A 23,755-nucleotide genomic window follows, 5' to 3' on the forward strand; every position below is an offset into this window, starting at 1 on the left:
GAAAAAATAAAAATAAAATAAAATCCTGCTGTTTAAAATTGCAAGTATTTTTAACTTCCCATATTTCAAGGAGTTTTGAATGACTCTTGAATGCAGTATATTATTCTGAGTGCAGTAGTGCAATACAGAAAATATTTAAATTATTTGCATTTTATGAGCTGCAGGGGAGGCAGGAAGACCTCAACACCTAGGGAGGGTTTAGCACAAAATTGAAATAGCCTGACACCCCCTGTATATATTGTACCAACCCAGATAGAAAAGCCAGAATCCCAAGCAATGTGTAGAGCTAATTTGGCCTCACTTTATAATAATAGCCCTATACATCCTGGTAGTTCAGATTCAGTTCCTTAGGCCAAACACTCCAAGGTCCTTACTGTGGACAGCAACTAGGCCTTTTGGGAACTTGGATCAGGCCTTGTGCAAATAATCAGACCAATGATCTGAAAAGAAATATAGATGAGACAGAGAGGAAGGGAGGGAGAAAGAAAAAACCATCGATGTGAGATTGAAACATCAATCGGTTGCCTCTCATACTCCATGAGAGGGATTGAACCCTCAACTTAGATATGTGCCCTGGCCTGGAATCCAACAACCACCTTTTTGGTGTATGGGATGATGCTTCAACCATCCAGCGGGTCAGACCTGATTGTTTTAAATCTTTTTAAAATATATATTTTATTGATTTCAGAGAAGGGAGAGGGAGAGAGAGAAAAATTCAGTGATGAAAGTGAATCATGGATGAGCTTCCTCCTGCACACCCCACACGGGGGATGAAGTCTACCACGCAGGCATGTGCCCTGACTGAAAGGAACAGTGAGTGACCTGTTCATAGGTCAATGCTCAGCCACTGAGTCACGCCAGCCAGGCAGGCCCGATTTTCTTTTTAAAGCCATTTTATTTTTAGAGAATTTTCCACTTTGGGGCACTTGCCAGAAAATCATTTTCTCTTTGAAAAAAAAAAAATGCTAGACTGTGAATGCAGTCATTGAATTCAAAACAGATTTCCCAGAGTGGAATCCCCTGGGCATTACGATTTGTGGCTGAAAGTTGCCTGAAACGGAGGATCTACTCCCTCCCCTCCACACCCCCCCCACCCCCCCGGGTCAAATAGGATTAATAACCTGAAATCGTCAAGTCTCCAGGACCCGCGGGACACTCCCTCTTGTGCTGCAGGCTGCAGCTCCTGTCATTTGGGGAAAGACTGGCCCAGGCACTCTAGTCTCCGGGATGGCAGAGGGAAGGGAAGGTGGTACCTGAGCCAGGTGTGAGCCACTCAGAGGCAGCCTGGGGCCGCCACTCACCTGGAGGAGGAGGAGCTGGAGGCCGGACCCACCGGCCCGGAGGAAACGCGAGCCTGGGCCGCCAGGTGAGCCAGGGAACGCCCGCCCCGTCCCTCCGGAAGCGGGAGCGCTCCGATCACCCGCGGGGCGGAGCCGGCCGGGCCACCTGCGCCGAAGCGGAACCGTGGGGTCCGGTCGGTGCGCCCGGAACCTGGAACTTAGACTCACCTGCGCGAGGGCCGGTGCCAAACCTCACCTGCGCCCGCGGAAAACTGACCCGGGAGCAGCTCCCCAGCATCGCCCAGCGCGGAGGCGGAGGCAGAAGCGATCGGCCGGTCCCACCTGAGCCCCCACCCTCCGTCCGTCCGTTCGCCCGCGCGTCCCAGCCGGCCGGGCCGCCATGACCTGGAGCGCCACGGCGCGGGGCGCGCACCAGCCCGACAACACGGCGTTCACGCAGCAGCGCCTCCCCGCCTGGCAGCCGCTGCTGTCGGCCAGCATCGCGCTGCCGCTCTTCTTCTGCGCCGGCCTGGCCTTCATCGGCCTGGGCCTGGGCCTCTACTACTCGTCCCTGGGCATCAAGGAGATGAGCTACGACTACACGGGCAACCCGGGCACGGGCGACTGCTCGCCGTGCGGCCTGGCCGAGCAGGACCGCGCGCCGCCGCCCAGCTGCCGCTGCGTCTGGAACTTCACGCTGTCCGAGCTCTTCCAGGGCCCCGTGTACCTCTACTACGAGCTCACCAACTTCTACCAGAACAACCGGCGCTACGGCGTGTCCCGCGACGACGCGCAGCTGAGCGGGTGGCCCAGCGCGCTGCGCCACCCGGCCAACGAGTGCGTGCCCTACCAGCGCAACGCCAGCGGCGTGCCCATCGCGCCCTGCGGCGCCATCGCCAACAGCCTCTTCAACGACACCTTCTCGCTGTGGCACCAGCGCCTGCCCGGCGGGCCTTACGTCGAGGTGCCGCTCGACCGCACCGCCATCGCCTGGTGGACCGACTACCACATCAAGTTCCACAACCCGCCCCTGGTGAACGGCAGCCTGGCGCTGGCCTTCAGGGGCACCACGCGCCCGCCCAACTGGCCCGTGCCCGTCTACCAGCTCAGCCCCGACCCCAACAACACGGGCTTCGTCAACCAGGACCTGGTGGTGTGGATGCGCACGGCCGCGCTGCCCTGGTTCCGCAAGCTGTACGCGCGCATCCGCCAGGGCAACTACTCGGCCGGCCTGCCCCGCGGCCACTACCGCGTCAACATCACCTACAACTACCCGGTGCGCGCCTTCGGCGGCCACAAGCGCATCATCCTGAGCAGCATCTCCTGGATGGGGGGCAAGAACCCCTTCCTGGGCATCGCCTACCTGGTCGTGGGCTCCCTCTGCATCCTCACGGGCTTTGTCATGCTGTTCGTCTACATCCGATACCAGGACCAGAACGACGAGGCGGAGGACCAGGAGTGATGATAACCTGCTTTTCAAAGCATCTTGTCCTGCTTCTTGCCAAGACTCTCTTGCAAGCTTCTCCCCTTGGCTCCTTACCCCTCGCCCCTCGCCCAGGTCCAGCCTAGCCTCACTTTCCCCCTCCTGTGTGGATGAGGGGACCAGAGAGAGTAATGGCATCCCATTGGGGGCTACCGGACTGGTTGGGATGTTGGGGCTGTAGAATAGGACGACCTTGCAAGACCTCCCCCTCTCCTTCGTGATTTCCTGAGTTGATGCATTCGTCGATCCGTAGCATTTGAGAACGAAAGGGAAGGTAGACACTCCTTTTCGTCTACTTAATGAAGAGACAGGGACCTGGAGGTGTTAAATAACGCATTCACGACCAGGCAGCTCCTCTTTGGCTCCTGACTCTTGATTCCAGAGCCTTTACCACTACTACAGTGCTTTCATTCTGTTTTTCTGTTTTTCTTTTTTTGGCAGGAATGGGGTAGAGAGGGACGCCCACAAATAACCTATGGAGGTAGGAAGATGTGGGGGAGACTGTGCCTGTTTAAAATGTAGGTGGATTAGGAGGCACCATCCTCAGAAATTCTGATACAGTGAGGCCGGGGCCCCTCTGGAAATTCCTCCTGACTCAGGAAACTGTCTAATACTGATTGTTTTCCCATTTCCTCCTTTGTCTGGGGCTGGGCCTGAAGCAGTCCCCCAGGCCAGCCTTTCGGGTAGTCAATTATCCCCAGGGCCTGTGGCAATAGGTGTTACAGGTCTGGTCTAGCACTCCTCCTTGAACTTGGAAGGGAACATTTTAACCCTAGAATCCAGTAGCTGGAAGGGATCTTAGAGGGGAAGTGGTTTTTCTAAGCCTTATCTGTGTCTCCTGAATTCCGACTCAGTCCTCTGTGTCATTAAATTATTTCTTATGCTTAAAGAGAAAGGGCTAAATTCCTACCTTTTCCCTTAGGTCTAAGAAAAAAAAAAAAAACACTTTATGTTGTTCAATGGAGCTGGTTTGTTCCTAGTAATTATGTTTAAATGAATGCTAAGGACTATAGTCTGATACGTAAAGTAGAATCATAAGAATTGTTTGAACATTTGAGATGTTAAATTCTGACTACTCTAAAAATAATCCCAATATATACAAAGTTATTCTAAGAAGCAAAAGAATTTTTAAAGCACTTTTTTATGGCTCAGGAACTTAGTGAAATCATGTTAGCCAGTTTGCTGGCTGAGAGTGGTCATATGTGTTCTGTCAGTCGGAGCCCTGCAGCGCCTGCTCTCTCTCACAGCTCCTGCCCACTCACTACTGGTTTTGCTCAGGCCTGTAAAGCAGTGCAAGGACTTGAGGATTTTTCTTTTAGTAGTCAAAGAAATGCTGAATTGTACTGAGTACTTTAATTTTATTTTACTCTAGTTCTTTAAAAAATAATGATGGGTGGATAGTATGCATATTCATGACATCTGGTCAGATCTTCAGGAATGTGATTTCAGAGATTCTGTTCCACTATCTGCATATATATAATTAGCAGTCCCAGTGTGTTGGTTTCCCAGTTCCTGAAGGTGACACAAGTTTATGTCAGATTGCACACTGTGATTTTAGGCTATGAAAATATGATCATTATATAGAGTAATTTTTATTTATTATGAATGTCTAATTCAGCAGCTCACTAGCTTAGCTCTTCCTTATGTTGGATAAGAGAATTTACTCCATTTTTTTTTTACTATGTAGTTGAGAGCAATAATGTATGTTTGCTATCAGTTGTACAATATTCAGTCTATTGCTATAAAATTTTAAGTGAGACTACAAAATGTAAAGTATCTGATTAAATCAGTGCGTCAGGCCCTATTCTCTGGGTTTTTGAAGGAGAATAAAGGTTATGTTTGTTTTACCTTTGTTATCGTGTTTGCTTACTGCTTTTGAACTATGATCTTAAAGGCACAAACAGTACCAACCTCTTTGCTCATTTATTATTAGCAGACTTAATACTGCAGCAAGAAAATCATCTTTGAGAATATGGCTCAAAGTGAACTCAATCTTTCAGTGCTAGCTACTTAAAACAATTGAACTTATTTCAACATCAACATGTAGTATGAATTAAATGATCTTCAACTGTTTGAATTTGGTAAAATGTGGTCAATTTAAAAATATACATTTAGGCCGAAACCGGTTTGGCTCAGTGGATAGAGCATCGGCCTGCGGACTGAAAGGTCCCAGGTTCGATTCCCGTCAAGGGCATGTACTTTGGTTGCGGGCACATCCTCAGTAGGGGGTGTGCAAGAGGCAGCTGATCGATGATTCTATCTCATCGATGTTTCTAACTCTCTATCTCTCTTCCTCTCTCTGTAAAAAATCAATAAAATATATTAATATATATACACATTTAGTATTAAAAGTAATTAATGAATGTGATTATAGCAGTCTTATTCATTTCTGCACTTTACTCAAATTCTGAATTGCATTTATTTGTTAGGTATTTTGTACTACAAAACCTCAAACCTTAAAAACAAAAATGTGAAACATTTTCCTGTGCAGTAGCATTTTGTTTGCTCTCTCAGGATTCTAGTCAGGCTTGAATACTTCTGTTGCCCAATAAATGTGTCCTAGCTTAATCTGTCTTCTGGGATGAGAAAGAAAAAAGTGAACCTCAGTAATTGGACTGGAAATGTGCTTTGACCTATCTTGATAAAATAGAACGCAAAAGACAAACTACGTGGGAACTCCCAAAACAATAATATAACAAAGATTTTCCATGTATTTCTAGAATCAAATCAACTAAAACAACAATTTACTGATTGTGCAATTGTTAAAAATCAGAGACAGCCTGACCAGTGCCACTCAATGGTTGAGTCGCCCCATCAATCAGGAGGTCACTGTTTGATTCTTGGGCTCCCTGGTTGAGGCTCTGACCACAGCCAATTGATGATTTTCTCTCATCATTGATGTCTGTCTCTCTCTCTCCCTCTCCCTTCCTTTCTGACATCAATACAAATATATTTTTTAAAAATCAGACAGAATAATAATCTGAGGTTTCCTTTAGTAACAAATATCAATGGACAATATATAACCACAGCCCTTCTGCCTCAATTTATTTTTAAAAAATATATATTTATATTGATTTCAAAGAGCAAGGGAGAGGGAGAGAGAGATAGAGACATCAATGATGAGAGAGAATCATCGATTGGTTGCCTCTTACATGCCTCCCTTAGGGATCAAGCCCACAACACAGGCATGTGCCCTGACTGGGAACCAACCATGACCTCCTGGTTCATAAGTCAATACTCAACCACTGAGCCACACCAGCCGGCCTCTGTCATTTTAAATTTATTGTTCCCTTCCTGTCATTGGTAATCTCAACAATCTTAAATTCTCAGAGTTATTGGTAGAGCTGCAATATAATCAATTCCTTGCATGCCCTTGGATATAAGTCATCAGTTACTGTCATAACAGGAAATTCTCTCTTTATTTTTATCGGGCATTTCTTTGCATTCCAGATATTGTTTCTGTAGCTAAAACATAGCTGACTCATTTTAGATAACAGTTTTTTTTTTAAATTTTACTTCGCTTCCCACCCCCCACCCCACCCCCACCCCCAGAATAATTTTTCTTAATTTCCCCTCTGACAAAAACAAAGCAGTTTTTCAAGTGTCATTAAGAAGGCCCTGGTGAATCTGAAACACATTAAGGTCCTGAAGAACTCTTACATGAGAGCAGCACCTTGGGTAAAGAATTTGCAAAAATGTTAACAGCATTCACCATATACAGCCATCTCCCACAATTGCCCTAATCAGACTAACGATGTGTATTCAGGAAAGGAGATGTCCCCACTGTTTTGGTACCTGTGCTGTGAGTCCCCACTTAGCACCTAATTGTGTAAATTAGGTCACTGCAGCAAGCCAGTATGGAGTTTCAGAACAGCTCACCCCAAGATGTGCCTCTGTAGTATGCAGATGGTTGTGAGCTAAAGACAGCTTTAGCCTGGACTCAAGAGAAACTTCTGCCCCTCAACTATCTAGAAGGACTTGAAACAGGGGCCTTGTCCATAATAAGAAATGATCAGAGATGGCCTCTTTTGGCCTGTCTTTAGGATAGGGCAAATTTCTATTTACTAAGCATGTTCTTAGCATTCTGCAGTGACTCTTTGAAGCCCCTCCCGCTCTCCCTCCCCCACCCCCAACCCCGACCAGGGGCACCTTACCTCATCTCTAGCTCATGATGCCTTTTACATTCTTGTTCTCTTTCTGTCTCTGAACCTCTCGTGCATGCAGAGTCCATGACTCTCTCAGGTATGTGGGGTTCTCCTATAAATATATGTGTTAAATTTGGTTATTTTCTCTTGCTAATCTGCCTCGGGTCTTTTTGATCATTAGACCAGCCAAAGAACCCTGTCAGTAGAGGAAAGGGTTTGTTCCTCTACCACACTAGAATTTCTTTATTTCATATATGTGGATGGGCAGGTCACCAGAGGACAAAATATATCCTGCAGCAATGAAACCCAACATAGACTGTTATGGCATGTAGAAAGATAGGTGAGGGGAAATAAGAGAGAAGGTGAAGTTTGGAGCATGAGGCATTTTCTGGGTTATCAAGGTGTACAGAAGGGGTGTGTGTGTGTGGTGGGGGGGTGTCAGGAAAGGGAGCTGGTAGCAGAGGGCAGAGCTCACCAGCAGATTCATGGATGACAAGGCCTTTGAGAAACCCAGTAAGCGAAGGTGGCTCCCCTCCTGAGCCCCTCAGCTTGTCTTTTTGATCAATTTGAGTATGATTTATCATTTTCCTTAGAAGCCAAGGCATTGCTGTCAAGAACCTTCGCTAATAGCCTTGCCCTCCACACTGAGCACTAAAGTTCCCGTTGAAGTGGCTGAAACCTTACATTGCCGATGAAAACTGTAAATGATATGTAATTAATAATGCTACTTTGTTCTCCAAAAGGCCTTTGTTCTGGAAGTCCAAGGTGCTTAACACTATGTGGTCTCATTAATCTTACCCATCAAAACGCACGAGCTTTTAAAAAGTCAGCAAGACTGATGAAGTAGAAGCATATTCCTTCCTATTTTCCTCAGTTTGGGTCAGAATTCTGTAGACATAAACAGCTTTTTAAACAAGAACATAGCTTCCGGGTGTGGCAGTGCTAGTAATTTCAGTGGACCATTTGAGTATTTTCAGTGAAAGACTCGATTCATTCTCCTTAGGGACTTAAGTAAAAAACATTTCCCATTCTTGTTGTAGAATCCATTGTGGAAAAGGCAACATTTCCCAGTCATTGGAAGTGATATACTTTTACTTTTTTCCTTCAGGGCTTTAGTGATTAAGAGTTACCTGTGTATCAACACTAGAGGCCCAGTGCATGGATTTGTGCACCAATGGGGTCCCTCAGCATGGCCTGCAGGGATCAGGCTGAAACCAGCATCCAACACTCCCTGAGGGATGTAGCAGTGTGCAAAGTAGCAGGTGGCTGCCAAGGAGCCACTCCCGCTCATCTTGGCACTGCTTATCCTGGTCAGCTGTGCTCCTGCTGTGGGAGTGCACTGACCACCAGGGGGCTGCTACTGCATTGAATGTCTGCCCCCTGGTGGTCAGCGCATGTCATAGCAACCAGTTGACTGGTTATTCGGTCATTTAGTTGTTAGGTCACTTAGGTTTTTATATCTATAACTAGAGGCCTAGTGCATGAAAATTCATACCCTGGAGGGGGAGTCCCTCAGCTCAGCCTGCCCCCTCTCATAGTCTGGGAGCCCTCAGGGGTGGGAGGCGACCTGGCGATCAGGGGAAGGTGACTCCCCATCACACCTCTGCTGCTGCCATTGCTGGCAGCGCAAGCCTTGGCTGGCCCTGGTTACCTGAGCCTTGGGCCGGCCCTGGGCAGCTGGGAAGCCACCATCTGCGGTTTGCCTGTGCCTCAGGCTGACCCTGGGCAGCTGGGAGGCTGAGGGGACTGGGGGACTCCAGATGCAGGTACACGGAGCAGCCTTGTACAGCCTTGCCACACTCCTGCCACCCCAGCGGGGCTGAGGGGACTGGGTACCACCATCTTGTGGCTGTGGGTGTGACAGTCAATTAGCATATTCCCTCTTTATTGGCTGTGGGTGTCGCCATCTTTTCGATGGTGCAAGGGTCAATTAACATATTCCCTCTTTATTAGGTAGGACAATAAAAGTGTAATATGCTAATTAAACTAAAAGTCTTTCCTGGATGAAACCAGGGCTTCAGCCCCTGGGGCTGTGAGAGAAGCATTCAGGCAGCTACGGCTATGAAGGCCTACTCTTACACGAATTTCACGCATCAGAGTTTTAGTATATAGATAATTTGCCTAAAAAATCTGAATTATGATATTTCTCCAATTTTACTTAGGCAGATTAGCTCATATACTCACTTCCATGAATCTGTGAAAACATTATTGAACATTGCAAATAAAAATGGTAGAATCTGTATCTCCATCCTCACTTCTCTCCAAACTCATATTTCCAACAGCCTCTGCAACACACCTACATTTCCTATAGGCACAGTAAGCTCCATATGATCAGCATGAAACTCTGACCTCTACCCAAAACCCATTCTTACAAGAACAGCCTCTCTGTTGCTCTCAATCACCCAGACCAAAAATCTGACCTGCCTCCTTGAATCCTCTTGTTTCTTTCTGAGTCCAGATTGGATGTGATTCTATATCCCAAAGGCAGTTTAACTCAGGTTTCTCTCTGGCACTGCTCTGGCCCGGGGCTTTGTTATTTCTTATCTGGAAACTGAAGGAGCCTCCTAATTGGGCTCAGTTCATTCTTCACATCCCGGCTACAATGAGTTAGCCCACTGGTAGGCAAACTCATTAGTCAACAGAGCCAAATACCAACAGTACAACGATTGAAATTTCTTTTGAGAGCGAAAAACAGACTTCTGCGCATGGGCCACAAAGTTTCAATAGCACTGTACATGCACGCCCACACATGGTATTTTGTGGAAGAGCCACACTCAAGGGGCCAAAGAGCTGCATGTGGCTCGCGAGCCACAGTTTGCTGACCACTAAGTTAGCCAAAACATTAGGTTACCCTCAACTTAAAATCTCTCATTCCACACACAGTCTATAGGACAAAGTCTACATTTCTTAGAAGAGCCTATAAGACCATCATGGTTAATCTTGATCTAAATCTTCATCTCCTTTTCCTCCAAGGCCATACTGAATGATTGGAAGAGACCTGAACCCAGAATCCCCTTATGTCTTTGCCCATCACCTGACCGCCCAAATCTCCCATCCATCCTCAAGGCTATGCTCAGAGCTTGTGTCCTCCATCCTCGGTGCAGCACGCTGCAGGCCCTCCTGGCCTTCTCCACACCCTGGCCTCAACCTGCTCTTCCTTTTGTGCGTGTCCCATTCCTCTCCCGCAGCACTTACTGTGCTGCCTAGAAATTACTTATTGCTTATCTAGCTCTGTATCCAGATCGTTAGGCTTTGAGACCTAAGGATTTTTTTCTCTCATTCATCTTCATCATTGCCCTCGCCACGTTGAGTGACCAGCACATGGTGGGCTCTCCAACATTTGTTGAATGATTATTAGGAAACCAATGAATTCCTTTACTTTCCCACCACTCAATGTATTATTTCTTACAGTATAGTGGGGTGCATCGGAAATAGCTGAGAAAACAAACAAGGCATGGAAATGACACTCTAAACATTTCAAAATCTTCCAGTGAGGACTGCTGGGGAGGCACCAATATTCTTAACAGCGTGGAAATGCTGAGCTTCAAGTTCCCGTTGGAAAGTTCTTCGATGGGCAGCCAGGTTTTCCTCCATAAAGTAATGGCTGTGCAGAAATGAACAGCAGTTGGGTTACGGGAATCCATGAATAATGGGGACAGTTACTTTCTACCCAAAGGTAAACCAATGTCTTTCCTATGAAACTGCAGTGAGTGAATGGAATGTTTACACTCTGTGGCGCTCCTTTCTACTTTCTGCAGTGCTGTACAATAAAATATAAACGAACACCGCTTCTCCCCGCCAGATAACTACCCCAGGATCCATTCAAATCAAAATAACACTTGCAGAGAAATGTCCAGAAGGGAAAGCAAATAAGCAAATAAGCACGAAAGTAAGTTAAGTAAATAAATAAATAAATACATACATACATAAATGGAAATGCTCGTTGTCCCATTTGCCGACTGGTGTTCGGTTCATAACATTTGGCACATCTTGGTATCTATATAATGGCGGTTCTAGAGCCATAAATAATATTTCACAGAGGTCACACCATAGTTATTTAAGTTTGGGGGTTTATTTCCCTGAGCACGAAGTCGCTATGAATGAATTATGTTTAGTCTGATCCGCCACAGAAGAGCCATAAACCTCCAAGTCACAGCAAACTGTGGAATATTACTCCAATACGTCAGGAACATTGTCCATGTAAAAGAGTAATGCATGATAAGGGAAAGGTATTTTTATTTTTTTAAAGTAATATATGTTCCCGGGCAGGAGCTATAAAAGGTTGTTATGTTAAACTTTCCTCTGATTCTGGGAAACGAGTTAAGAAACAGCTTTGCATCGTCAGCCTGCGGCCAGCAGAGCAGGCTCTGGCAGCAGAGGGAGGGCCGAGGGTGGGGGGTGCGGCCCACGTCAGAAACAGCTTCTCTCCCCAGGTCCCGGCACCTCGGAAAGAGGAAAGCAGAGAGAAGCTGCAAAGACACAAGAGGTGGTTTTGCAAATTTCCCTGCCAGTGACTCAGAGGCAAGTGTTTCTGTAGATACTCCGGAGTGAGGGTAGAGATAGCTTTTAGTGTGAAGGTGCAGTTCACTCTTAAAATTAAATCTAGTCAAAACTCTGAAATGAAATTGTTAAGCACTTCACCATGCACTAGGCGACATGCTAAGCAATTTCCCTCGGTTTTCTCATTTAATTTCGCCAAACCTTAATATCATCCCCATTTTGCAAATGTAGACACAGAGGTCTGGAAAAATCAACTGGCCCGAGGTGACACATTTGGCAAGAGACGGCCAGGATTGCAGCCGGGGTCAGTGTGGCTGCAAAACTTCCTGCCACTCCAAGTCAATAGTGACACTTCCCAGACGATGTTCTAAACACCTGTGTTATCACATTATCATCCTAGGAACTAGATACCAGTAACTGTATGCCACGGTTGAGGAAGCTGACCCTCAGAGAGGTTAAGTAACCAGCACAGGTGGTAACTGACAGCCACAATTCAAACCAGCTCGTCAGACTGAGGGGCCATGTTGGGACACTTGACTTAGAATCCTATATAAATATTAAGATTAATCTGCCCTGGCTGGTGGGGCTTAGTGGATAGAGTGTCGGCCTGCACACAGAAGGGTCATGGGTTCGATTCCTGGTCAAGGGCACATACTTAGGTTGCAGATTCAATCCCCACCTTCTCTGGGGATTGAACCTGCAACTTGGGTTGCACATCGGAGCGGGTGCAGGAGGCACTCCATGGATATGCCTCTCACATCGATATTTCTCTTTCTGTCCTCTGTCTCTCTCCTCCTCCCTCTCGCCTTTCCTCTCTCTCCAAAAAAGCATGGGAAAAGAACAAACAAACAAAAAAATGATCAATTTATTTAGGAACAAGAATAGACAAGACACCCCTGAGAAAGAAGAACAGGGGTTAGAATCCCGCATGACCCACTGGAAATGAAGATTTATTATGAAGCTTCAGCAGTTTACTAGTGCACCGGTGATTTTAGAACATGGGGTAACAACTGGACCCTTGGGACAGAAGAGACAAAGAATCATCCTAAGATGAAAAGCTCAGAAATGGCTCTGAGAGAGACAGGACCAAATGGAAGGAAGCCAGGGAAGGTTCCCAGGGCACCCAAGGTACTGGTAAAGTTCTACTGCTTAAAGGGGAAGGCGGAACCCTAGCGTCCATTGTGTGATTATTGCTGAAACTGTGTATAGCACAGGATTGACAGAAATAAGAACAGCCTGATCACTTCCCTCTGTTCTAGTGAAAAGCATAGCCCTAACTGGTTTGGCTCAGTGGATAGAGCATTGGCCTGTGGACTCAAAGGTCCCAGGTTTGATCCCCGTTAAGGACAGGTACCTTGGTTGTGGGCACATCCCCAGTGGGAGATGTGCAGGAGGAAGCTGATTTATGTTTCTCTCTCATCGATGTTTCTAACTCTCCCTCCCTCTCCCTTCCTCTCTGTAAAAGAAAAAAAAAATCAATAAAATATATATATATATAAAAGAAAGAAACAAAAGCATGGCCAGGGTTCTAAGACTGACTACATCTTTGCGACGGCACTATTGTTATTTATTCTATTTTACTTATTTATTTAAATTACTTAATTTATTTTTTTAAAAATTTTGTTCAGGACAGCTTTCTATTCTATCCCTTTCTGTGGTGTTAGGGCGTCTACAGACTCGATAATACACAATGTCAGAATAAGTCATCCTGAAGCATCTGTCACCTCGTTGAGGACCTTGGAGAAGTTTCATTTTAGCGTTTTCTTTAAATTGTCTAATAAAAATGATATTAGATGGATTGCTGCCCAACGTACTCCATTTCAACGGAAAGTTTAGGAACACAGGCGCCTCTGCTGGTCAGTCTCCAGGGAATCCTGGTGGGTCCCGGTTTGTGCAAATGCTGTATCCGGCTGGGGAGGATGGAGAGGCAGCTTAGAGGATCCTTAGGACCAAAGCCACCCATCACCTCTTAGATGGCAGTTCCTCCTGTTTTCTGCATTTTGGGAAGAAATCTTGGGAAGGAAATGCGGTGCCTTTTAACCACATTCCCCGGAGTTTTTTTTTTTTTTTTTTTTTTGCAAAGGTGAACTTAAGCAGCCAAGCAATAGGGCTCTGTCCTAGACTCGCGCATTTTTCCTGTGTCTCACACCCGAGGGCTGGAGATGGCTGCGCGTGTGTGTGTGTGTGTGTGTGTGGGGGGGGGGGGGGGGGGAGGGCGGGGGGGGGGAGGGCGGGGGGGAGGGGGAGGGGAAGAGGGAGAGTCTACAGAACTGGGAAGAGGAGGCTTCCACTCTGCAACCTGGCACCATGAAGCCACCTCCTTGCGCCCCGCTGACCCTGCCAAGGTCTGTCAGAGGAAGCCTGACACTAGAGATGCGGCTAGTGGTGTGCGGTTTCTCAGCCGGGTCCAACCTGAAATGGGAATCTTGCTTCAAAAGATGTGCACTACTGCCCTCTGCTGGACGGAGACAGAATCATCAGCATTTAACTACCTCTGTGTCTAAGTGGGAAGTGGGGGGGGGGGGAGGGAGGAATCTGTTTTTATGAGATTTTGTACGATCATGTGAACCACTAGCTTCAAAAATTAAAGTTCCCGAGAGTAAATAAAATACGAATGCCTATAAATTTCATAATATTTCACTGAGTTTTAATACATTCCAATTAATCTATCAAAAAAAATAAACTGGCATGCTTTCCTTTAATTTTTATTCAAGTAATATAGAATATTTTTTTTTCAGATATCATTCTAGTGGTTACCACCAATTTAAGATTTTTCCTCAGAAAAACCCTCTGTTTATTTTAAAACTGTGTCATAAAGGAAAAATTCCTGATGCTAATGGTAAGAAAGAGTATGTCAGCTACTTAGTTTTAACCTTAAGCACAAACGATGAAAACAGACGGCTACTCTTCTTCTTTTTACCAAATAACTTTGTCAAATAGGCATGAACATGTTATTTTATATTCGAAATTGTCGGGGGGGGGGGGCGTAAATGAAAGACTGATAAATATTGCCAGGCACCTCTCCCGGGAATATGAAATTGCTTCACAGGCTTGCTAGTCTGACAAGATATTTCTTGTCAATGGCCACTTCTTTCAAGAAGAAAATCTCTAAGCCAGTCAGAGAAAGACAAGCATCACATGATCTCATTCATTTGTGAATTCTAATGGACAAAACAAACTGAAGAATAAGATAGATCCAGAGACACAGAAGCATGGGACAGACTGTGGAATCACAGAGGGAAGGTGGGGGAGGGTGGGTGGGAAGAGATTAACCAAAGACCTTGTATGCATATTCGCATAACTGTGGACACAGACAATGCGGTGGTGAAGGCCTGCAGGGTGTGTGGGGGCAGGCTATGAAATACTTTCAATGTGGGGCACTGCTACAGTGAACAGGTTCAAGCCTTGGACCTATGAGAGGGTACAGTCCTCTTGTGGCCACGTGCAAGCCCCAGCTTAGAGAGTAGAGCCCTCCCAGCACCATTATAGCCAACAGCTATAGCTGTAAGCTTGAACCTATGGTCTGAACACGTGATCCCACCTGCCTAAGTGATTTAGGCTGCAAGTAAACAAAGCTTGGTCAGGTGCATCTAATTGAGTGGGACTGAAATCCACCAGAATGTTGTGAACATCTTGACCACGCCCTTACTTTGCCTCGGGGCATCTGACTATATAATAAAGACAGGGCTTGTGGGCGTTGGTGCTGCTGGGTCCCCACCAGGGAAGCAGCGTCCCACTGAGTCCCAGCTTTCCTTCTCTTGTCTGTCTTTCCTAATCCTTCACCGCCTCCGCTCAGGGTCACTGAGCCTGGCTGAGCTGGCTCGGCACCTCAGGCGCCCTGGGGCTGAGCATGCCCTGGCCATGTCAGCTCCCCACATTCCAACAATAAAGATTCAAATAGTTTAACAAAAATAAAAAGAAGGAAACCTCTAGAGCAGTGTTCTCAACCTTTCTAATGCTGCAACCTTTCATACAGTTCCTCATGTTGTGGTGACCCCCAACCATAAAATCACTTTTGTTGCTACTTCATAACTATAATTTTGCTGCTGTTATGTATCATAATGTAAATATCTGTGTTTTCCGATGGTCTTAGGCTCTACAGCAACAGCTCTCCACCTGTCTAGAGGCTCTCAGAAAGAAAACTAATATACTCACTCAGGATCCTATGAATTGCTTATATGAAACAATAATTCAAGTGTGGATGATTTTAAACTTCACTTATTTTTTTTTTTTGAGGTTGATCATTGAACCTAAGAAATAGAAGTAGACATTTTGTAAAATATTTAAAAATCTTGTCTACATGATCTTGTACCGGGTTTAGATACTGAAATGTCATATTTCTTCCATTCTAAGATACACCCCTTTCCCCAACACATTAGGATGTATCTCAAATTCCTGGCTTCTCACTACCCGTAGCATTTTACTACAGCTGTCCCTTAGACGTACTGTCAGCGAGGTGACCGCTGTCATGCTGCTATCCTTGGGCTGCCCTGTCATTATATTTGGGGACAACACCCTTGCAGTGTGTACAATCACAGAGACATCGAAGATTCTGTCTCCAGGGGGATCTGGAGGAGTATTAGGAGAAACTTAGCCAATTTATTTATTTATTTATTTATTTATTTTTAAAAATATATATTTTATTGATTTTGTACAGAGAGGAAGAGAGAGAGACAGAGAGTTAGAAACATCGATGAGAGAGAATCATCAATCAGCTGCCTCTTGCACACCCCCTATTGGGGATATGCCCGCAACCAAGGTACATGCCCTTGACCAGAATCGAACCTGGGACCCTTCAGTCCCCAAGCCGACACTCTATCCTTTGAGCCAAACTGGTCTCTACAAGCCAATTTATTTTACATACATATTTCCTTTTTACCTTTGCACCAGTGGGTTCCATGATATAAATCTATCTGAATAAATATAAAATAATCTTTTTAATCAGGATAAAATACAAAACTTTCAATTCCAGAAATGATTAGGTGCCATTTTAATTGGCAGCCTTTTTTTTTTTTCTCAGTGGTGCATAAAACAATGGTGCATGTTATGAATGATGGCTTTCCATTCAGTGAATTATAAAGTATAATAACAGGGCCGTGGAAAGAATGTCTGATTCGGAGTTCAAAACCAGATGACATAGGATGGCATTCACTGCAGCGGCGTAGTCACTCAGTTTCCACAGACTGTGCCATCCATCAATTTTGGAGAAGGAAATGGAATTTTAAAAATTCTCTCACTCCCCTCGTGTACGCAGATACTAGAAGAAGAATAAGACGATGTGCCACATGTCAGCGTAGACCCGCCCCGCAGCCTTCAGCATCTCACTGTAATGACTGGCTCCTAGCCAACACCTTTCCGGATCACAAAGAGGATAGTGAGGGGCTCGGAGATCAAAGCCAGCACGTAGCTCACCCGCAGCCCGTGGAATAGGCCTCCCTGGCAGGATGCACCGGGGATGGGGTGTCAGAAGAGCGAGAATATTGAAGCGTCTTTCTCTGTCCCTGAGGTCTCCTTTGGACCAGGAAGCTTTGCTGAACAGACATACATCACGGCTGTGTAGAGCACACCCCCCTGTGCTCTCTCGATACGAGTTGTATGTGAGTGTGTGAAGTTGACGACCAAATATAAATCAGAGTTATTTCTGTTGACAGGAAATAAAGTGAGACCATCAGACATACTCAGAGCCAATATCTGCTTTCATGTTTTGCAAAGTTATAGGGAAAAGATGTCTTCCATTATTGTGACTGTCTTGTCAGAGCTAAGACCGAGCCAATTCCATTCCAACTCAGCTTGCTCCCCCCCGCCCCCCTCCCCAAGAATGAAAGGCCATACAGTATAGTGATAAAACACTGCCAAGGGAGACGCCCAAAGAAAAGCCTCCCAGTGGCCAAAACAGGTTTGGCTCAGTGGATAGAGTGTCAGCCTGTGGACTGAAGGGTCCCAGGTTCGATTCCGGTGAAAGGCATGTATCTTGTGTGTGGGCACATCCCCAGTGAGGAGTGTGCAGGAGGCAGCTGATCAATGTTTCTCTCTCATCGATGTTTCTAACTCTATCCCTCTCCCTCTCTGTAAAAAAAAAAAAAAATCAATAAAATATATATTTTTAAAAAAGCTTCCCAGTGGAGTATCAATTTAGACTCCACTTGATTGAGAACTCCCTTCAATCCCACTGTCTATCACCCTGCTCAAGGAATCAGGTTGTTTTTCCTTTAAAAATTGGGTTTCTTGCCCAGAGCTGGTGTGGCTCAATGGTTGAGTATCGACCTATGAACCAGGAGGTCACAGTTCTATTCCCAGTTAGGGCACATGGTTGTGGGCTCCATCTCCAGTAAGGGGCGTCCCAGAGCAGCTGATCAATGATTCTCTCTCATCATTGATGTTTCTATCACTCCCTCCCCCTTCCTCTCTGACATCAATAAAAATATGTTAAAAATCGTGTTTCTTGTTCCCAGTCACCTATCTCCACCTCCTCACCTTATCCTAGACTCCATTTCAGCAAAGCTCATAGAATAAAAAAATTGTTTTAAATGTACGCAGACTCTTATGCTGGTTTTCAGGTCTCTAGTAGTATAAAATGTACACGGATATGGGAAACAGCAGGTTTATAGATGCTTCAGGCATATAAAGCCGATTCCTGTTACATGTTCTCCTGAGGCCATTCCTTTCCTGGTCCTTTGAAAACGACGTTCCCCTCTGCCCTCCCCGGGGTCCAGGAGGCTTGTTTCAGTGCCCCATCCAGCTACTGGCCCAAGACTCTCACAACGAACAGTTCTCGTGGTGGCATTTTCCTGCGATGAACCCCATCCGCTCTGCACCCTCAAACGTTCCTGAAGTTTGAAAATGTTCTCTCCTGCTGGCTTTATGCAGCTTCAGGGGCTCTTTGGCACTGCAGACTCTCCGGATCTATAATTTTTCTACAAGCCTTAGGCCTTCTCCAGCCTGTATGGGTCAGTGACTGAGCATGGACCCATGAACAAGGAGGTCATGGTTCAATTCCTGGTCAGGGCACATGCCTGGATCCCCCAGTAGGGGGCGCATGGAAGGCAGCCAATAAATGATTTCCTCTCATCTTTGATGTTTCTACCTCTCTCTCACCCTTCCTCTGTGTGTGTGGGGGGAGGGGGGGAAGATTTTATATATATATATATATATATATATATATATATATATATATATATATATATATATATATATATATATATATATATTTTTTTTTTTTTTTTTAAAGACTCAATCTTTTTAAAAACTCTCCCCGTGCCCTAACATATTTAGCTCAGTGGACAGAGCATCTGCAGACTGAAAGGTCCCAAGTTGATTCTGGTCAAGAGCATGTACCTTGGTTGCAGGAACATCTGCAGTAGGAGGTGTGCAGGAGGCAGCTGATGGATGTTTCTCTCTCATCGATGTTTCCAACTCTCTATCCTCTCCCTTCCTTTTTGTAAAAAAATCAATAAAATATATTTAAAAAAATAAAAACTCTCCCCCTATCCTGGAGCTCCCCCTTTTTTAGTTCTTGGGCTGTAGTCTTGGAGCCCTCTTGATACTTTATCCTAGCACAGAGTTTCATCCTAGGCAGACATGACACAGAACACGGATGTAGCAATTTTTCACCTTCATGTTTTCAAGCCCAGACTAAAATAATTCTAAAGTCACAGATGATTTTGAGTGGGGAGGAACTGAAGGTGCTTTGAGTGGCAGAAGGTGGTGAGTGACCCCGACAAGCGCTGGCTTGGGAGGCGGAGATCCTGGTATGGTCCAATTTCTGTCCCTACCTGGCCATGTGGCGTGGATAAGTCACCAAATACTCTGCCTCCTGCTCGGCAAAGTGAGGCTAAAGAACTAAACCGCTGGGTTCCTTTTTAGTGATGGAATCCTGTGACTGGGGATTTAGGTGGAAAATTTTACAGTGGACTGGACATAGGACTTGTTTTTTTTTTCTTTTCTTTTTTTTTTCTTAATGTTGAAGCATTAATCATTTCCCGGAAATGTCTTCTGTGGATTCTTTCTTTCCATGAGCTGCTACATGTATTTGTTTCCCTGAAGTGTGGGGGAAGTTCCGGGTCAAACAAGTTAAAACACGGTTTCCTTCTTGCAGGACCTTTCAGAACCTTTAAAATATGCTAATGTGCTCATGACTCCCCAGGAAGGAGATCCAGTGTCGCAACACTGTGCAAATATAAGTGAACAAATCCTTCTTTTCGTTGCAACACCATTTACCATCTTACAGACACGGGGTTCCACATAAGGCACCTTGGAGCAGGGGGCCCCAGGAACGGTTACTTAAAGAGAAATGACATTGTCAAAATTCCAAGCGTTCATAACAGAAGAAAGTCCTGTTCTTTGAAAATGTTATAAAATTGAAAAATGTTGAAGATTACATCGAGGTTTATTTTGGGCTTGGTTCCTCCCGGTGTCAACTTCTAAACCTTTTTTTAAAAAAAACGAAACTATAGGCTTATTTAGTCCCAACGTGGAGGGGAGAAGGAGCCTTTGATGGCTTTAGGGATCTTAGCCCTTTTTGTATCCAATCCCAGCCTGCCCTGCCCTTCTCCATCCCTCCTATCCTCCGCACTAACACCGACACTTCTCACATGCACACCGAGCCTGCATCCTGGGGTGGCTAAAACCCAAGGAATCCAAGCCTCTCTGTCTCACGGCCAAGCCCTGTTCCAAAAAGCTCACCGATCTTTGAAATCAGCTGGCTCCTTCGCCTGCTGAAGGGGGTCAGAAGAGTTAAAAGATTCCAGATGGGGCCAGAGCGGCCTCTCCAATTTCTTCCACCTCTGGTGCTCATTCAGGGTGTGACCTGCACAGGTCACTAAACCTCTGTGCGCTTTCAAATCCCCATTTATAAAACTTGGCCGATACATATTGGTTTTTAGGGTGTCTAGAGACACTACTTGAAGTCACTTACAAAGAGCATTTTCCCGCCTGATTTCTGTGTGTTTTTACCAGAGGAGGCCACAGGCACAATTTTCTACCACCAGGAAGCATCAGCCAACAAGAAATCGACCAAATTGGGCTTTCTTAGCTTTGGGGTCCCCCTGACCCTCCCACCCAGTCCCCGTTACCCAATTCAATCTGCACATTCACACTGGTCAGCATCTAGTTTATAAAGGCAAATATTTAATTAGTGGGACCCCAGGACTGCCAGGGCTACTTCTCACACTTGTAACAAGATAGCCTGCACTTGAGAAACAAACCCTGTAAACTTAAACTACTGCAAAATTATAAAGTTTAACGTAAAAGAAAATGGAAAATCTTTAAATAGCTGGTTTGTGCAACATTCTTAACAGACAAGACTGCCGCACAATGGAACTGTGTAACTGCTAGCAGCAGGCACTCCGGGAAGATAAAATAAACCGGCTTTATGGACCCGAGGAATTGATTTTTAATGAGATTCTGCTTGGCGGTAATGGCATCCTGAGAGGGTGATCCAGTTTCCATGGCCTCTGGTATACAGTTATAAGGTGCAGAGCAAGGACTTGGCTAAACAATGCCCAGGCATGTGCCCTTTTAGTGCGTGAGATTAAATAAAAGAAGGATGTTGTTCTAAGACACACTCCAGAGAGCACACGGGCACGTGTGTGCACATCTGTGCACGTGTGCCTCACGCAGGCTACTGTGCCTTCAGACACTTTTCCTAAGACATTACCTGCTGGTATATTCTAAACTTTAGAGGACTAGGTACCTTGAAATTATATGCATATGTTTAATATTTCTCTACCAGACTGTAAGGACCCCTGGATTATTAGGTAGACTTGACTGATTCTTTCATACTCCATAACCTAGGTTCCCTGCAGATATACATGTTATATGCATAGCAGTGGATATGGACAAGGAGAGCTATGAGGATAGATAGAGATGTGCAGACACTGTAGAATGGGAAAAGAAGAGCATTCAGCTTTGGATCTTGCCTCTACCACCTCCTAGCTGTGTGTCCTTTGGCACATTAACTAACTTCTCTGAACCCCAATTTTATCTTCAATAAAATTGGACAAAATATCTATGTCACAGGGTTGTACTAAAGATTAAATGATGCAGAGATACATCACAATTTAGGTGAATCTTAGTAATATAATATAAAGTGAAAAAAGTAAATCCCAAAATATTATGTATAGCATATTTCTTCAGAAAGTTAAAGGTAAGTGACATTTAAATCTATATGTGCAAGAATTCGCATCTATACTAATAAAAGGGTAATATACTAATTATACTGGATTATTCACACATCTTCTGGACGTCCAACTTCCTTCCGGACAAAGCCAATGTTGAGGCCAAGGCAGAGGCAGTTAGGGGTAGTCAGGCTGTCAGAGGTGCAAGCAGTTAGGGGGCAATCAGGCCTGCAGGGGAGAGCAGTTGGGAGTGATCAGGCCAGCAGGGGAGGGCAGTTGAGGGCATTCAGGACAGCAGGGGAGCAGTTAGGCAGCAATCAGGCCAGCAGGGGAATGGTTAGGGGCTGATCAGGACAGCAAGCAGAGGTGGTTAACAGCAATCAGGCAGGCAGGCAGGCAGGTGAGTGGTTAGAAGCCAGCAGTCTCAGATTGTGAGAGGGGTGTCCGACTGCCTGTTTAGGATGTCCTCCGAAGTTGGACATCCCCTGAGGGGTTCTAGATTGAAGAGGATGCAGGCCAGGCTGAGGGACACCCCCCTACCCCCCGGCCATGTATGAATTTTGTGTGCTGGACCTCTAGTAGCATTAATATAATTATATGTAAAAAGACAATAAAAGGGCCCTGGTGTACTCAGTGATTAGAGTGACAGCCTGCACACAGAAGGGTTACAGATTCAGTAACTGGTTACAGATTTTGGTACCTGGGTTGTGGGTTTAATCTCCAACCCCTGTCAGGGCTCATTGGGAAGGCAACTAATCAATGTGTCTCTCTGGCATCAATGTTTCTCTCTCCCTCTCTCTCCACCTCTCCCTCTCCCTCTCCCTCTTTCCCCTACCTCCCTTCCACTCTATTTAAAAATCAATAGAAAAAATTACCGAAACTGGTTTGGCTCAGTGGATAGAGCGTCGGTCTGCGGACTGAAAGGTCCCGGGTCGAATTCTGGTCAAGGGCATGTACCTTGGTTGCAGGCACATCCCTGGTGGGGGGTGGGCAGGAGGCAGCTAGTTGATATATCTCTCTCATCGATGTTTCTAACTCTCTATCCCTCTCCCTTCCTCTCTGTGAAAAATCAATAAAATATATATTTTTAAAAAATCAATAGAAAAAATAGCCTCTGGTGAAGATTAACAAAAAAGAAAGGGAATTATAAACACAGAGTTCAGGATAATGATTAATTTGAGCAGAGGAAAGGTAGGAGAATGGGAGATAGGATCACATAAATAGATAACAGGTTATAGTCAAGGTTCTAGTTTGTGTTTGGGTGGTGGGCTTGCAAGTACATATTATAAATGAGAATAACTAGCTAATTAAATAAAATTACTCATGCATGGATTAATGATGAGAATGTGTGATCAATCAAGGAATACCATTCTATGTCCTAGAGCAGTGGGTCTCAACCTTTCCAATGCTGCCACCCTTTAATACAGTTCCTCATGTTGTGGTGACCCCCAGCCATAACATTATTTTTGTTGCTACTTCATAACTGTAATTTTGCTACTGTTATGAATCGTAATGTAAATATCTGTGTTTTCCGATGGTCTTAGGAGAGCCTGCTAGCAGTTGAGAACCACTGCTGTAGAGCCTAACATGAGGAACACAACGTGAGGAACTATATTAAAGGGTCATAGCATTAGAAAGGTTGAGAACCACTGTCCTAGAGAGTCAAAGAAAAAGAGAAGATTAAATGAGATAACATATAATTAAGAGAAAAACATAGTGCTTGGTACACAGTAAGCACGCAAGAGAATTTTAGATAGCTAGCTATGTATTTCTACATATATCTACATGCATTTTCTTTCTTAAGGAGTGTAACTTCCCCCAGCATCATTAATGTCCCCTTATATCACCTATTTCTTAATTTCTTCATCCATTTTTTCCTAATATCTCTTTTGTATTTCCAATATCCTCAACTTTTTAATTTTTAAAAACTTTGAGGTGTAATTTTTACACAATAACAGGTACAGGTGTTAGGTGTTCTGTTTGATGTATTTTGTTCATTGTATTCACAAACGCAACTATCATTCAAAATAAGATATTGACTACTGTATTTTCATCACCCCAAAAAAGTTCCTTAGTGACCTTTCCCATTCATTATCCACCTGCCAGAGACAACCTCTTTTTGACTTCTGACTTCTGTCATTATAGATTAGTTTTGCCTGTGTATGGTCTTCATATAAATGAATTATACATATGCTTTCCTATCCAGCCTTTTTTGATCAACCTAATGTTTTT

At 45.0% G+C, this 23,755-nt stretch overlaps 1 protein-coding gene across 1 annotated transcript; it reads left to right on the forward strand.

The window, feature by feature from the left end:
• The first annotated feature begins 1,213 nt into the window (after positions 1-1,213).
• On the forward strand, positions 1,214-4,611 carry TMEM30B (transmembrane protein 30B). Its single transcript, XM_084883660.1, has one exon. The coding sequence runs from the start codon at positions 1,681-1,683 to the stop codon at positions 2,740-2,742; it is 1,062 nt and encodes a 353-aa protein (XP_084739786.1). The 5' UTR covers positions 1,214-1,680; the 3' UTR covers positions 2,743-4,611.
• The last annotated feature ends 19,144 nt before the right edge of the window (positions 4,612-23,755 follow it).

This window comes from Pipistrellus hanaki (genome assembly GCF_964339955.1).
Source record: "Pipistrellus hanaki genome assembly, chromosome: 1".
NCBI lineage: Eukaryota > Metazoa > Chordata > Mammalia > Chiroptera > Vespertilionidae > Pipistrellus > Pipistrellus hanaki.